At 36.7% G+C, this 17,477-nt stretch overlaps 1 protein-coding gene across 5 annotated transcripts in view; it reads right to left on the reverse strand.

Annotated features, from left to right (window-relative positions):
- The window catches only part of LOC106868963 (solute carrier family 22 member 4), a 38,973-nt gene that overhangs the window by 17,307 nt on the left and 4,189 nt on the right, over positions 1-17,477 (reverse strand). For 2 of the 5 annotated variants that reach the window (XM_014914435.3, XM_014914437.3), the window contains exons 3-6: positions 7,877-7,957; positions 2,419-2,720; positions 1,427-1,657; positions 365-561 (exon numbers count right to left, since the gene is read on the reverse strand). In XM_014914435.3, coding sequence (XP_014769921.1) covers positions 365-561; positions 1,427-1,657; positions 2,419-2,720; positions 7,877-7,910 — 764 coding nt within the window. In that variant the 5' untranslated portion in view covers positions 7,911-7,957. Of the gene's footprint in view, positions 1-364; positions 562-1,426; positions 1,658-2,418; positions 2,721-7,876; positions 7,958-9,251; positions 9,349-11,994; positions 12,235-17,477 lie in introns of those variants that run through there. The other 3 variants (XM_052973850.2, XM_089364543.1, XM_014914438.3) reach the window with 3 other exon arrangements.

Here is a 17,477-nt window from a genome sequence, read left to right on the forward strand (position 1 = left end):
CGAAATTGTAACACATACACATATCAGCATCATCACCATCATCACTTTTACATCTGCTTTTCCCATGTTTGCTGGGATTGGGCAAATCTTCTTCAGCACAGTATCTCACCACTTGTCACTCGCCTGTTGTCATAGCTTTTATGAGGCTCTGCCTCTTGAAAGCATCACACACACACACACACACAAGAACATCACATAAATACACAGGCATAGAAGATATGAAAGCATCACACACACACAGAAAACATAGGAAACATTTAAAAGCATCAATATCACACACCTGAGGGAACATCTAAGACAGCACACATGAAAATATATTTTCATACATTAACACATACATAAATGTTTCTAAAAATTTACTTACCAGCACAAGAAAATCACAACAAGATTTGGTAATGAAAGAACAATTTGCAAAATCTTCCAGTCAGAAATGAGAGCACCAAAAAGTGCCAGGGACATGATGCCGAGCGACCAAAATGAAGAAGCACCAATTACACGTAATGTTCGGCGAGTTGAAGGCAAGACTTCGGATAACATACAGTATGCTAACAAAGCTATTGTCTGGAAAATGGAGAGGAGTAAAAGTGACAATATGTAAGATGAATGATTAGAGAACACTAAGGAAGTATTTATGAATTACACACACATACTTTCAAAAGAATGGTGACAATAACTTTTCAGTTTTAATGACATAGTATATTACTCTACTTTTGGTATTCAAGTATCATTTTGCATCTATGTGCTTAATTATGTATACACATACATATATATACATACACACACAACAGGCTTCTTTTAATTTCTACTTATGAAATCCACTCACAAAGCTTTGGTAAACTAAAGGCTGTAGTAGAAGACACTCACCTAGGGTGCCATGCAGTGGGACTGAATATAAAACCATGTGTTTAGGAAGGAAACTTCTTAACCACACATGTATACATATCATCTGTTGGTTAAATAACTGTGATACTCAGAAATGATTGTATGAATGAACAGGAAATAAAGGAAATGTATAAGTGATGGAAGTGGTCAAAAACTATCAGTCACTAGCAAGTGAGTATCACTCGGTAGCAATAACCATGGTTTTGCTAGTTGTTACAGTTGCCTGTGTAGATGCAGGTAGAAACAGACACCTTGTCAGCCTTCCTACCTTTGGTACAAGGATGTAACAGCTGGAAAAAGAGGACAGGTGGCAACCAGCATTTAACTGGTATTCATTTCAGCTGAGCAGAATGGAACAATGTGAAATGAAGTGTCTTGGATCAAGGACAAGGACACCACCTGCCACCACCCCAAGTATTGAACCTATAACCTCATGATTAAAAAGCCCAACACCCAAACTGTTAGACCACATGCTCCCACAATGGTAGATGTAAAGATGTGAAAATGCTGCAAGAAAAAAAATTTGGAATCAAATATCACTCACAATGTTAGCAGCACCAATAAAAAACCGTAAAATGGTGAACGTTATAATGGAGTTACTGAAGATCAAGACAAAATTTAGAATCAGTTGGATGCTAAGAAGAAAATTAAGTATTAACTTTCGACCAAACTTGTCAGCGAATGGCATTAAAATGAGGCATCCAAAGAGATTCCCAACCATGTAGATGGCTGTTGAGAGGTGAATGATGTAATCTTGATTACACACCAAGTTCCACTGAAAAAGAAAATATAAAAAAAACAGATGTTATGAAATAAATAATAAAAACATAACCTAACCTCATAACAAAATTAATTCTTCACAATTTTCCAATGACAATATTTTGATCCCAATCCAACTTTAGACTATTTTACATCTATTTTATTGTTGTATGTATATGTGTGCAAAAATCATTATTTTTTTAATGTCTACTTTTCGATACAGTTGAGGGAGATTTACTAGAGTTAAATGCTCTTCCTGTCACCAACCCTCACCCGTTTCCAGATAGGTGAAATATTACCTCTTATCCTTCAAACATGAAGAGCCCAATAGCTGGACATATTTCATGGAAGATTGCAAACAAACAACACCATTTGTATGATAACATTTAACAATTAGCATACAATGTCAAGAGGAGACATAAAAATAAGTATATATATATATATATACACGTGCACGTGTGTAAAAGTATGCATGTACATGTCTATGTATTTGTTTATATTTGCACTTCTATGAAAATCATTGACCTACAAGTGGTAATGTCATTTCCCCTATCAGCAAATAACCTAATGGCTTTGTGTGTTTGAAGACGTGTGGAATAAGAGATCCCTTACTTGCAAAAAGAAAAAAAGGAACAGACAAGGAAGGATTAGTGACAGGGAGGGCATTCAACTGTAAACAAAGTCTCAATAATATATTATTGAACCATGCTAGCATGAAAAAATGATTGTGAAAAGAAAAGCAAAATAGAATATGAAAATCATATAAAAGACACTCACCTGTGCTATTATGGATTCTTCGGGAGATTTGTCGTAAGACCAATCCATACATTCATATGTGACATTGTCAGTTCCATTGTAGACAAATACAGAACAGTCTGAAGTGACTACTGAGGCACTAGAAGAGTTCCATCGATCAGACTTGCATGTGTGTGATGTCGTCGGAGCAATGTACATAATGGAAAACACAGAAAAAACTCCACGTAAAATAACAAAACAGAGTAAGAAGTAGATAATTCTTGGGTATTTTCCATAGTTATTGAAGAGTTGTAGGACTTCATCAGCTTGCATTGTGAGTGAACCTGGAAGCAATAAAATGTACAGAAAATTAAAACTAAAAAACAAGAATGGAAAAAGAAAATTTAGTGCATACTTGCTTATTGATGATATGAAAAGACACAAAAATCTACATTTAGCAATTCCACCACTGCTGCTGGATGCTTTTCATCTGTTACCAATACCTCTTTTTTTTTTTTTTTTTTTTTTTTTAGCAGTTTGCAGTTAAAATGTCCTAGGTTCAGTCTGACAGCGCGGCACATCTCTCATAGCTTCAGATCAATCCACACCTTGTGAGTAAAATTAGGAAGTCAGGATCTTTGGGAAACCCATCAAACTCTACCTGCTGTTGAGTAATAGACCTAGCCCCTTACTTCACTGTAAAGTCCCACCTATGGCTATCAGGTATCTTTAGTTAAATCTACTACACTGCAAACATTCAGTTTGTCTCCTTTTTGAGAAAAACTTGATATATTAATACACTATTCCCTGTTGTAGCTCCCTAAAGCCATTTGGTTGGGAAGGAAACCTCTGAACCACACAGCTATGGCATGTCTATGCCTGTGATGTCATCATTTAACGTCCATTTTCCATGCTGGTATGGGTTGGACGGTTTGACAGGGGCAGGTTAACCAGAAAACTACACCTGGTTTCACTGTTTGGACATGGTTTTTATGGCTGGATGCCCTTGCCAATGCCAGCCACCTTACAGAGTGAACCGAGTGCATTTTACATGGCTCGAGCAAGGTCTCTTTTAACATTTTTTTACAGTTAGATGCCCTTCCAAATGCCAACCGCTTTACAGTGTGGACTGGATGTTTTTTACGTGGCACCAGCAGGGTCACCAAGTAGCTTGCAACTCATCCCATATTCATTTAAAAGCTTCACAGATACTGTGGTGTAGTCTGGTCTTTTATTTGTTTATTTAATTTCTGTTTTTCCATGCCATGTAGATGGGGAGAAGTATATAAAACACAAATTTTTATGGTTAGATATGTCTTGTAGTAGAAGAAATACATGGCTACTTCAGTTGCAGAGAGAGTGGAGAGAGAGTGAGAAAAGAGAGACAAGAAGGTGAAGATGTGACAGGGTAAGTGGGTGGGTAAGTTTGTGAAAGGAGGGTTGGAGTTGGAGTGGGGGGGAGAGGAGAATATAGTGAGTGGGCACCAGAAGATGAAGGGGATTTTAAGATGTAGCAGAAGAGATTTGACAGGAATGTAGTGTACAGGTAAGTTTGCAATGGAAAGTGGGAGATAGAAGGTGAAGAGAATACAACAAGTGGTGAACACGAGTGGCAAGAGGGAAAGGTGTTGGGAAGATGGGATGGAGAGGTTTGTGCAGGACAGATGGTGTGTGGGAGCATGGACATAAAGGACACGCCCTTATTGCCTTGATTTTACTTAGCTGAATGGGTCTTCCCAAGTGCAAATTGCTGATTGTGAAGCTCATCTAAGTTGTTTTTTGCTTCATCCCATGTCTTCCTAGATTTTTCTCTTCCACATTTAGAAATTGACATTTATTACTCATTGCTGAGCATTGTTCAATAAGAACTGTAGATCACTTAACTGAAATATATACAGAGTGCTTTGGTAATCTATAATCTGAAACAAGTACAGAACCTCAAGCAAAATGCACTGGAATTATTACTAATGTTCTTGATCCATATTTTAAAGAAAAGTTAAAAAATGACTTAGTAAGGGCCAAATACAATTAAATTATTGATGAATCTGATACATCTGTTACTAGATTACATAGGTATATCCAGACGTTAGAAAAAAGACAACTCTAATATATTTCAACTAAGTTGAATGAGAAGAATATAATGCTGACACCATTAACTGTGCGTTAAAAGACAGCTTAAAAAAACAGGATCTTGATTTTCAAAATCTGATTACATCAGGTACTGACAACACTTCAGTCTTGATTGGTGTAAACAATGGTGTGTATGGTTACATTAAAAAGAAAAAATCTTCCTCTGATACTTATGTGTTTGTCATTCCCTTCAACTTGCTGTGTCACATGCTGCAGCTGAATATTTGTCAAGAAATTTGGATTTCATGATAAAAGAAACATACAGCTGGTTTTCAAATTCATCAGTACATCAAGCAAAATATAAAGAACTTTATGCTAAAATATATTAAGTAAATCAGCCATTAACCCTTTTGTTACCATATTTTCTTTCAATTAATTTTAAACATAACAAAGACTTTAGTAAATTAACTTATCATTAAAGCTTGTGTTAGGAACGAACATAAATTTTGACTACAGTTTGGTGGAAGATTTTAATTCAGAACTTTTGAAAACAAGACATTTGTACTACAAAACTAGAGGTGGTTTCAGATGGGTTGGTATCGAAAGGGTTAAAGGTTGTTCAACCTAATGTCAGAAGATGAATTTCAACTGAACCTACAGTAGTAAGAATTTTACATCAGTGGATTGAATTGAAAGCACATTTTAAAACTGCAACAACTGAAGAATACTGCTATGCAACTGAGTTCCATATTTAATGTACTGTGACAAGAAAAACTGTTTTTCTACCCTTTTTCAAGAAAATCATTTCAGAAATTCAAAGAGTTAAATTAAAAATATTTGAAGTAGAAACACAAAACCTCCCTAAATTATTGAATGAGTTTCAGCATCTCAATGATTCACTTAGTTTAATAATTATAACACCAGAAAAGAAGCAAAATGAAAATTATTCAGTGCAAAATTATTTAGATCCAAAAGAAATTTCAGAGTGAATCCATCGAGCAAGGGGAAAGTTGTATAAGAGGCAAAAGCACAAAATTTTATTGTGGAAGTTTTGGAGCATCTTCAAGATAATTTTCACCTTTTATAGTCAATGAATTTTTTCAATGCAACAGATTCTCAAAACAAAACCTGGAATTATAGATCTTGCAAAGCATTTTAATGAAAATTCGAAGATTCTGAAAAAAAAAATTAATTTTCAGTGGGAAAAATATTCTTAAATGTACAATAGACAGTTATCAGCTGCAGTTTCTGTCTGGCTCAAAGTATTATTGTATAGGGATTCAACTTGGAAAAATCCATTTGAAAATTTATCTAAGTTTTAAAACATTTTAGCACCTGCATCTGCAAATGTGGAGAGAATATTCATTCACCTGTAGTTTATGAAATCAAATTTGCATAACCACCTAAGGAAAGGAGTAATAAGTGTTAGGATTATAAATTACATAGTAAACTGTTAAGAAATATTGGATCCATGGATGCATATAAATCATGTTGAAACTGCAGCTTCTACATCAAGAGAAATTGATGGGGAATCTTCAAAAATATGGAGTAGAAATAAAAGTAATTGTGTTAATTTCATTTTAATCTAATCAGCATTGAAATGTTTTGATGTTTACACCTATTTAGGGGCTTTTTTTTTTTTGTCTACTTTTCATTTTTATTTGGTGCTATATAGCTATCGAAATAGTGCTTTTAAAAATTCTGGTAGCTATGTAGGCATATCTATAGCTATAAATATAGAACAACCAACAAGAGACTGCTATTCTGAAGTGACAGAAATCTAAACACTTTCTTACTGCAATAATTTGAAGTTGTCGTTATAGCAACCAAACTATTATTTCGAATTTTCTCCCCACCTCACTTTTTTTATATTTCAATAATTCCAGTTCACAATATAGAGTCAACAATTTAAAGCAAATCACGGAAAGTAAGAAAAAGAGGTGAGTAGTGATGGATAGCTGCCAAGCTAATTAGACTATTAGACAGCTGTTGGGCTAAATCGATAGATAGATGTAATAGGTAAAAAGGTAGGTATATAGATAAGTAGTTGGAGGATGGAGAGAGTAAAAGACAGTTAAATAGGCAAATACAGAAAAGAAAAAGAGAGCAATAGAAAAAACAAAGAGAATGAAAATTAAAAAAAAAAACATAAAACAGAGAAAGATAAAACTTTTAAATGAGAGCAGAAAGGGCAGCACAGAAAGAAAGAGTCCAGGTAATTCAGTGCAAGTTACCAGGTAAATATCTCTCATGTAATTTAATCAGTAAATTACTGTCCTGTCTGGTATTTCTACCAACACAATACAGAAATATATTAGCGCAGCAGAAACTTTGAGAAAACAGAACTAAATAATTATTTAGTTGTATCCCTAAAACAGTTTTCAGTTTCAAATCTTACAAGGGCCGCTTCTTTGGATGGAAGAGTTATAAAACAATGAAAATACATGTTTATTTACTTGAATTGGCAACTTTTCAACAAAGTAGAAAATAATGGAGTACAAACAGAATAACAGAATATATAATTTTTCTATAAAAAATAGTAAACAACAGAGTATGTACTTTTATCTTCCATTAGTTACACAAAAACAGCCATCAGGGACAAACACACACACAGATATATATACAATATATACATATACAGGATGTGCTCCCTTCAGTTTCCACCTACTAAATCCACTCACAAGGCTTCGTTTGGCCCAGAGCTACACTTGCCCTTTTGTATAACATATGCAATTGTATAAGATTTATAATTAACAATTGCATTGCTTGATTCAAGAACAAGAATACAATACAAATACGAGCATCTCTTCTCTAATCTTTTACCTTTTACTTCAGTCATTAGACTGCAGCCATGCTGGGGCACCACCTTCATCATCATCATCGTCGGTTAACGTCCACTTTCCATGCTAGCATGGGTTGGACGATTTGACTGAGAACTGGTGGACCAGGAGGCGACACCAGGCTCCAATCTGATTTGGCAGAGTTTCTCCGAGAGTGTAGTGGGTGCTTTTACGTGCCACTGGCACGAAGGCCAGTCAGGCGGTACTGGCGACGACCACGCTTGAAATGGTGTATTTTACATGCCACCTGCACAGGAGCCAGTCCAGCGGCACTAGCAATGGTCATGCTCGAAATGGTGTATTTTACGTGTCACCTGCACAGGAGCCAGTCCATCGGCATTGGCAACGATCTCGCTCGAATATCTTTTCACGTGCCACTGGCACAAGTGTCATGAAGGCGACGTTGGTAACGATCACGCTGGTGCTGGACGAATCACCCCCAGTATTAATTTTTTAAAAACCTGTCACTTAATCTATCAGTCTTATTTTGCCAAGCCATTAAATCATGGGGATGTGAACAAACCAACACTTGTTGTCTGTCAAGCGGTGGTGGGAAACAAACACAAAGAGACATGAACATAGATATATACATATATATTTGATGAGCTTCCTCACAGCTTCCATCTTCCAAATCCTGGGAGTAGAGTAGTAGGACTGAATCCTAAATTTTCCTGAAGAGGAGAAAAAAAAAAAGACTGAGTCAGCCTGTAGAATGGAGTTGGAAATTATCTTGAGCACCACAAAACTAATTTCTTTGGATGCATGATATTTTAAGCAATGCAGCTTACAATTATGCAATCTTTTCTGTTTGAGTTACTGCAACCAATTTTTTACAATTTTAAAATTGTTCCCAGGTGTGGCTCTGTGGTAAGAAGTTTGCTTCCCAACTACATGGTTCCAGGTTCAGTCCCACTGTGTGGCACTTTGGACAAGTGTCTTCTACTATAGCCTCATCTTGACCAAAGCCTTGTGAGTGTATTTGATAGATAGAAACTGAAAGAAGCCTATCATATCTATATGTGTGTGTGTCTGCATGTATATGTTTATCCCCCCCCCCCCACCACCACTTGACAACCAGTGTTGGTATGTTTACACACCTGTAACTTAGTAGTTCAGCAAAGGAAACCAACAGAATAATACCAAGCTTTACAAAAAGAAAAAAAAAAGTACTGGGGTTGATAAGTCCAACTAAAATAACAGAGCTGTGACCTCTCAATGTAGAGGAGTAGCAGCAAGACCTGGAAAAACCCCTGATCTTCAAGCTATGCATCTTGTTGAGTAACATTACTCCAGAGACTCTTTGAAGGAAACCCATATCAGCCACTTTCATTCACAATCACACACTTTTAGCAGATTATCTCAAAAATTCCACAAATTCAACTAATTTGGTAGAGTTTCAAAATTTCAATTTTTAAAAATTCTGATCCCTTCCTTGTCACTTTCATTGCTTTTAACATCTACTTTCCAATGCTTGCATGAGTTAGATAGAATTTATTGGAGCAGATTGCCTATGACAAGATGTCCTTGTTGCCATGACAGGTTTTCACAGAATATTGGTGTGTGTGTGCATATGCATGCACGCATGTATAAAGAAAATTCAAAATAGAAACAATTAAAAGAAAAACAAAGAAACATGGAAATCCTCTCATTAGCCATAGAAACCAGACTACAAGTACAGTCAGTGCATTTAAAGGCTGAAGACTTTAAATCCATAGTACTGCTTGTCTGGTTGCACCAGTAACAATGGGAATATTACTGAAGTGATAGGCAAACAAGGACAAAATGAGAAAAACAAAATACAGGTAGGGTGGAAAATTAAGGAAAGAAACAATACAGTAACAATTTGTATAGATATACATGTACACTCACTCATATACACAATTACACAAGTAAACTCATACACACAAGTCAACATACAAAGCGACATTAACCTTTTGGTTAAGAACATGAGAAAATGATACTCACTAAGCAATATAACATGGGAGAACAGAAGGGAGTCTTATCTTCACTGAAATTTTCAAATGAAACAACAAAGTGGGAAGTAAGAATTTCGGGATTGGCTGCACTGGTGTTGAGTACAGTAGAGGGCAGGATAGAGAGAGGGGAAGGTGAAATAGTGTAGAGAGAGAGAGAGAGAGAGAGAGAGAGAGAAAGGAATATAGAGAGAGTGAAAAAATGAGCAAGTAGCATGGAGAGACAGAAGGAAATGGAAAATTAGTAAGTAGCATGGAGAACAAAGCAGAAAAATTAAATTACAATGAAAACAAGGAAGACAAAGAGGGAGGGAAAACAAAGAATGGTCACAGGAAGAGGGAAAGACACTGATAAATGGACAAAAATGTTGGGAGGTTTGTGCCCTTTGAATTTAAAAAAGAAAATTCAAACAAGGAAATCATTTTATTTATATATAAGAACACAAAGTGGGGTTTAAGGCATGCGAAAAACAAAGACATCAAACGACTATTATTTCAAAACAGTTCTATTAATATAGCTACAACAGGCAGATCTAGTCTCCTTCATTTGCAAAATGAGCCCCCTTTAATTTTGCTCAGATTGCTTTCAATTTTGGTGTATCAATGCAACTGTGAATTTTAATTATGATCAACCAATTACTTTATCTCGTTAGTTAAAGAATCTGATGTGTCTGAGGAGAGTCATTCTCTTTTAGTGCCTTATAATTTAACACACTCACCAGCAAAATTTCCACTCATTTCTTTTTTTATTTTACTAAGTGGAAATGAGAATGACTCTCCCCAGACACAACAGAATATGCTTCAACACACGAACTCACATAAAGAATCTTGCAAACCAAATCCAAAAACAAAATAAAAGAATCTGATGTTATCTAAAATTAAAGTTGGGAAAGTTGGGTAATTTTAGCCAGTCAACAAACAGCGAGGCATTAACAGCTTGTTACCATGACAACCGCATGTTGTGTTGATTCTTCACACCACGAGATTTACTTCACACAGACATCAAGTAGCACCTTAAAAACTGGTCCAACTGGATAAAGGAGTCAAAGGTGGCCTTCAAAATTATGTTGTCCCAAGCTCTCTGACTCCGAAAGTCTTCCCACTTCTCAGGAGCAGACAAGCCCAGTTCCCTCCAGTGTTGGAGGGCTTCATCCAATTCCCTGTTGGAACTGGTCCATATTGAAGAAGAGAGGATGTTGCTCACCAGGGTGGAGGAAAGGAAGCAGGGCAGAGAGAAAGATGAACACTTACGAAGACCAAGACCTCTAAATCTCTTGGGCAATGTAGCCTGATTGCGGGACGTTAGAGACAGTCTGACATTGTCTAAGCATTCGAGTCTCTCAAAGATTAGGTTGTCGAAGTGTTGGAGGCATCATGGGAATTGGTAAGATGAGCTGACTCTGAATAAATATAGAAGCTTAGGGATTGAGAGATAATTCCTAAGTATGAAAAAACCTTGATGGGGTTCAATAGCTTCAATATTTTTCAGCAATTGCTCAAGGGCAGCCACCTTCAACTGGAAGATGGACTCAAAGGTAAAGTCAGTGATTGGGGCATCTAGAGAGCACCAAGCCAATGGGGGAAGGGCTGCGATGGAAGGGAAGGACTCTTCAAAAAGGTCAATAGTTGGCACTGACTACAAGTTCAGTATGAAAGACTTTCAGCCTGAGCCTTGGTCATGCAGACACGACTCCTGCAGTAATTTTGGTGGCATAGGTGACAATTAATTGTCTTCAAGTAACGGCTAGTGCGAGCACAGTCAGGTGGTGAGCTGGCATCGACCAACAGTGGAGGGCTAGCATTGGAACTCAGTCGAGGGAGTGACGTATTAGTTCCGAAGGTGGGACTAGAATGGAGGCAGGTGGTGTGGAGGAGGGTTAAAAGTTGTAGGAGTGGGGTTGGCAGGGTTAATTCCGTTTCCATTGGTGGGGCTGGAACAAAGATCGGGTGGTGGTGGGGAGAGTGTTGAAAGTCATAGGAGTGGTGGGGTTGGTAGGGTTAATTCAATGTGGAACTTGTGGTGGAAAGAGGTTAGCCTCTCTCAAGTGTACCGAAGTTGGTGGAGAAGTCAGAGGTTGATCTATTGTCACAGTTGCTCCACCAAGCAGGTCCCTTGGTTGTTCAATGCATGCTTCTGTCATCAAGAATGGATAGGTTAAAGTGGTGGCAACCCCCACTAATCAACGGGTGTTGGGGGGGGGGGGGTAAAAAGAAGAAAAAAGAAAAGAGCGAGAGAGGAAAAGACAAGAAAGGTGACAAAACTTTACAGAGCACTATCAAAAATGTTTAAAGAGTCACACACATGCGATGATTTGTGGCTTTGTGTCTATGAGCAGTACTGAAGTCTGTAGTAAAGCTGTTCAGAAAAGGCAAATGCAACTTGTAATTATATTCTATTCAATATTAATTTAATTCCATTTATTTAAAATAAAGTCATTTTTATTAAATTTGTATCCTCATTTTTCCCCCCATTATTTTAAAAATTCTTTAAATATATTCATTTGTAACTTTGTCTCTGTATAGTACCAAAATTACAGTACATACATTATATCCAGAAAAGGCAAAGTTGCAATGATTATCATTCATTTTTAATTTAATTTCTAAATGAGAATTAATTAAATGAAGAAAAAAAAAAATCAAAATTTTGTTTGAATTTTCTTGGAAATTTTTGAATTCAAAATGACAGAAAAATATGGTAGTTTTATATATTTTTAATTAAAATTTTACTGCAATACCTGTAAGGTGTCAGCATCATGATCGTAAGATTGTAGTTTCGATTCCTGGACCGGGCAACGCGTTGTGTTCTTCAGCATAACACTTCATTTCACATTGCTCCAGTCCACTCAGCTGGCAAAAATGAGTAACGCTGCGATGGATTGGCGTCCCGTCCGGCTGGGGAACACATATGCCATTGAAACCGGGAAACCGGGCCCATGAGCCTGGCTAGGCTTTAAAAGGGTGCATTTATTTTTTTTTACCTGTAAAAACACTGGACTAGCCAATGAAAAATGCAAACACATACTAACAATATTCTTAACAATTAAACCTGGAAAAGTAGAGCACAAGAAAAAACTCATTAAAATTAGAGCTTAAAATATTCCAGCTAAAATGAAAATTTTAAATTTCTTAATTCATTTAGTACAAAAAATAAAAATTTAAAAAGTGAAATGAATTGGATTTTTTAAAAAGTTACTTTTCCAGGTTTAATTTTTAAGAATATTGTTAGTATGCATCCGTGTTTTTCATTGGCTAGTTATAAATATGTACACCTGTGAAAATTGTAATCCCCATGTGGCCTTACTACTCGGTGACGTTACTGATGGAAAATTATGGCACTGCAAGAGTTGTAAAAGGAGCAAATCTGTTCGTTACCATTCATTTTTTGAGAGAAGTCATATTTCGCCAGTGTTTATGTTGTAAAAAGTAAGTTGACTTATCTCCCCTTAATATTTATTTACTTTTTAAATCTAACCAAACAGAACAATTACCATAAAGCTATATATATATATATATATATATATATATATATATATAGTTCAAAAACACAATAACAAAAAAACAAAAAAACAACAAAGTGAGGACGTGATATGGATAGTATTATTGGACGCTCAGGAAAGGAAAGAGAGAGTGTATGACGTTTCGGGCGTAGCCCTTCGTCGGAAAGATGGAAAGTTCGGAGAATGGAAGAACGGAGAAAGAGGAAAATGGTACCGATGCAAGGGACTGAAGATGTTGGGTGAAAGAGTGAAGGTCAGGCATGGTGAGAGGATGTGAATGTCGGTGTGGGTGTTATTAGTGGTGAGACAAGGGAAGGACGAGAAAGGTAGAAGGAGAACAGATAAAGGTGAAACAAGTCGAAAAAAGTGGAAAAAAGTGTAAGAGTCACGGACAAATTTTGCTGATGTTCAATCAAGGTTCAGGAAAGGCAGATCCAATGGGAACAGTAATCCAAGGTAATCCGGCGGTTGGGTACATAAAATCCAGTTGAAAGGCCATACATACATACATACATACATACACACACACACACACACACACACACACACACACAGAGGCTTCTTTCAGTTTCGTCTACCGAGGTGCCATGGAGTGGGACTGAACCCGGAACTATGTGGTTGGGAAGCAAGCTCACACTGAAAGTATGTAATTTCAATATCTTCGTATATTTCAAAATATTTTGGTATTTCCAGATTAGATCGTCAATGTGGGTGACAAAAGAATTGTTAATTTAGTTAACTAAGAATATAATTTTTTTATAAACTACTTATTTTTAATCAATTAAGGGGCCGATGCAGTTTCGCACCTCTCCTTGAAAAATGCATTAAAAAAAAAATTTGGAGATAACAAATATGCAAAAAAAATGCAAAAAATGCAAAAAAATAAAATTACCCCCACCTCCTCCACTTAAAATTTTGAACTTTTTCGAAATTTTTTCCCCTCCTATGTTTTAAATGACGGAGATTCCGAATGTGCAAGAAACCGCGTTTTCAAAATTTTAAATTCAATAAGCATATAGATATGTGTATAAAGAGATAGATATGAATATCTTCCTGGGGCTAAAAACAACAGTAACACCGTCTTCTATAGGACTGCCACATTTAGTTGACAAATATATTTTATGAATAAACGGACTGGGTAAATAGATAGACAGATAAATAAATGGATGAAAAAGTTCAAAATTTAAAATTGGGGTTGAATTTGAGCCCCTTATTAAACTTTATAAAACATTAATTGGCAAGACTCCCCCCACCACCACAAATTTTTTTTTCGACACAACCCCACCACCACCACCATTTCGGCTACGGGGAATACGAATCTGCAAAAAACTTGGCAAAAATCGACATTTTTAAATTAACACCCTCCGCCACCCCCATTTCATTCATTTTGTTTTTTTTAACTTTTTTTCAGAGATTATGATTCTGAAAAAAAAATTCCTAAAATTTTTGTAAAATTTTTTTAAAGAATTTTTTTTTTTTTTCTAAATATGCGGAAAAATACGGACATTATTATTATTCGGGCAAAAATTTCAAAACATTTCTGTAGTTACGGTTAGGGTTAGGGTTAGTGTTGGGGAAAAAAGTCAAAATTGAAGAATTCGATGGGGGGAAAGGGAGCGGAAATTTAACAATACCGATTTTTAGCAATTTTCCGGAACCTCCGTATCCGAAAACGGGGGTGGGGTCGCAAAAATTTTTTTTTAAATAAACAAATTTGCGAGAAAATGGGGGGCGGGACAGGCGGAAGTATTTCCAATAGTAGCCGTAGCGACCGAAGCAGTATTAATAGCAAAAGGCAATTCGTGACATCACTGCCTGGATAGACGATTGTCCTCCTTCAACGATATAAACACGAGTGCTTTTATGCTCCACAAGTCCATATGAGTGGCACTCACAAGCTAAATAACGGAGTGTTCTGTGTTATAACACAAAACCACCTTAAGTCGGAGATAATGAAATACGTCGTTCTTTTGCATCACTTTTTCAAAGCAGACATTACAATTACATCAGAAAGGTGACTGAACTGTATAGACTTCGTCTAAGTCACACATTCGTTTTTAATACGTCAAACATGGAAAACAATTCTTTGGGGATGAATTACAAACGTGTCAGGAAAGTGTTTTTTTTTTTTTTCCCCAACGATTGACATGTGAGTGACATTGACAACGAAGAAGCTCCTACGTGTCCATTCGACAAACAAGAAATAACAACCAGATTCTCCCTCAAAATCGCTCAATTTCCATCGTCTTAAACAAGAGGACACGCATAATGTAGTCCGAGATACTTTCGAAAAAGAGGGGAGTGTCACGGCTGGAATACCTTTCAACATAGATGAACTTGATTGGGAGTGACATTCATGAAAAATACAAACTAATGAGGGAGCAGCTATGCAGTCATTGAAAGTCTTAGAAATAACGGCCAAATCTTCAAATCACTTCCTGTTATCTTAAAAAGGCAAGATCACGTTGGCTATTATCGTCACATTATATAAAAAAGTTTCAGCGAAGTTAATTCAATTTTCACTTGTAAATACACTAAACATGGAATCAAGATGAGCTGGTCGCGGCTGGAAACCTTTAAACATAGGTTTGACTGGGGCTGATCAATACTTTTTCCTCTAGTAAAATGCACCAGCTCACGAGGTGACTCACATATATACTTAATAACGGCAGATAGACGAATTTGTGAACTTAGAGGATTTTTACCAACAGTAGACTAGAACTAGTATCTCCGATGCTGTGTTTATTGGAAAATTAGGTAAATTTTCAGACCAACACACGCACGACTCTCACTAGGGTGTTAGGGTTATGTGTGTGTGAATAGGTAAGTGGTAGGTTTGCCTCGATCCTTCAGGGGTGTGGGGATGTTTAAATCCGGAGGCACTCCTGGGGATCACCTGTATGGGTACCGTCTTGGGAAGAGGGCGTCCAGAGGCAGGTAATATGTTGCTTAAACCGTAGTTTATGTATTTACTTGGAGAATGGAGCAACAAATACAAGAAAAAGCATTTTCGTTGGACCAGATAGCCGTTGTTTTATTATGTGGAGTTTGTGAGATGAGTCAGTGTGGAGGTTTAGGTTATGTAATGAGTCATTTTGTATATTATGTCATAGTCACTTACGCACGTTTCGATCCAGCCAGTATAATATAATATATATATATATATATATATATTATAAGGTTTTTAACTTTTAAATTTTCATATTCAAAAGAGACAGAGACTTCAAACTCGATATATCGATTTATTCACCACTCTATACTATTTTTTTTTTTTTTTTACTTGTTTCAGTCTTTTGACTGTGGCCATGCTGGAGCACCACCTTTTAGTCGAGCAAATCGACCCCAGGACTTATTCTTTAGAAGCCTAGTACTTATTCTATCGGTCTCGTTTGCCGAACCGCTAAGTTACGGGGACACCAGCATCGGTTGTCAAGCGATGTTGGGGGGACAAAGACACAAACACATACACACATACATATATATATATATACATACATACGACAGGCTTCTTTCAGTTTCCGTCTACCAAATCCACTCACAAGGCTTTGGTCGGCCCGAGGCTATAGTAGAAGACACTTGCCCAAGATGCCACGCAGTGGGACTGAACCCGGGACCATGTGGTTGGTAAGCAAGCTACTTACCACACAGCCACCCCTACGCCTATGTTAACATTTCTGTGCCAAACTTATCCAGTGACTGGTCCATTGGATTTTGACATTTAGCACTTCTTCAGGAGTGGTTACCATCCGAACAAAACACGAAAATACACATACATAACGATCATTAAATTCTTAAAATCCCGTTAGATTTCTTCTTTCTGTTATTATAGGGGAGATAACTCCTTAATTTTCTATTTTTATTGCTCTCCTGTGAATTTCCACTAGGTTAATTAATTAATTTGTTTATTTCTTTTTACTATACTATATTACCCGTTCCTTTACCCGTATACATATGCATACATACACTTTACCCGTATACTTATCCATATATACATACATACACACATATATACATATATATATATGCTATATTGGTAACGGTTGCTACATCCTCTGGAAAATTATTATATATATATTTGTGTGTGTGTGTCTGTCCCCACCAACATCACTTGACAACCGGTGGTGGTGTGTTTACGTCCCCGTAACTTAGCGGTTCGGCAAAAGAGACCGATAGAATAAGTACTAGGCTTACAAAGAGTAAGTCCTGGGGCCGATTAGCTCGACTAAAGGCGGTGCTCCAGCATGGCCGCAGTCAAATGACTGAAACAAGTAAAAGTGTAATGAGTTTCTCTGGCGTGATTCCACTGAGAAAAAAAAAACATTTGTTCACTTTCTGGCGGCGATTGCCAGTCTTTATTCTTTTACTACTTATCTCCCCTCAATTTTATTTACTGTTGTTATGTAACTAAACTGAACAATTACCATATATGTAACACATACACGCACAAACTTTTAAAGTAAAGCAAATAAATAAAATGCAATGGAATTTCTGATTAGGCACACCATATTCCATGGGCAGAGAAATGGGTACAAGAGACGGGTGGCAAAAATGGGGAAGTGGGTGAAATCCCTCTTCACATACAAAGTTTTTCAGAATTGTAATTTCCGTTATATAAGTGAAACGCAGAAAAGTGCTTAAGAAGCTTGCTTTTCAACCACGTGGTTTCGGGTTCAGGCCCTCTGCGTGGCACTACCACAGCCGCAGGTCAACTGCCAAATAAT

The sequence above is a fragment of the Octopus bimaculoides genome, chromosome 16 (assembly GCF_046866305.1).
Source record: "Octopus bimaculoides isolate indiv1 chromosome 16, ASM4686630v1, whole genome shotgun sequence".
Lineage (NCBI taxonomy): Eukaryota > Metazoa > Mollusca > Cephalopoda > Octopoda > Octopodidae > Octopus > Octopus bimaculoides.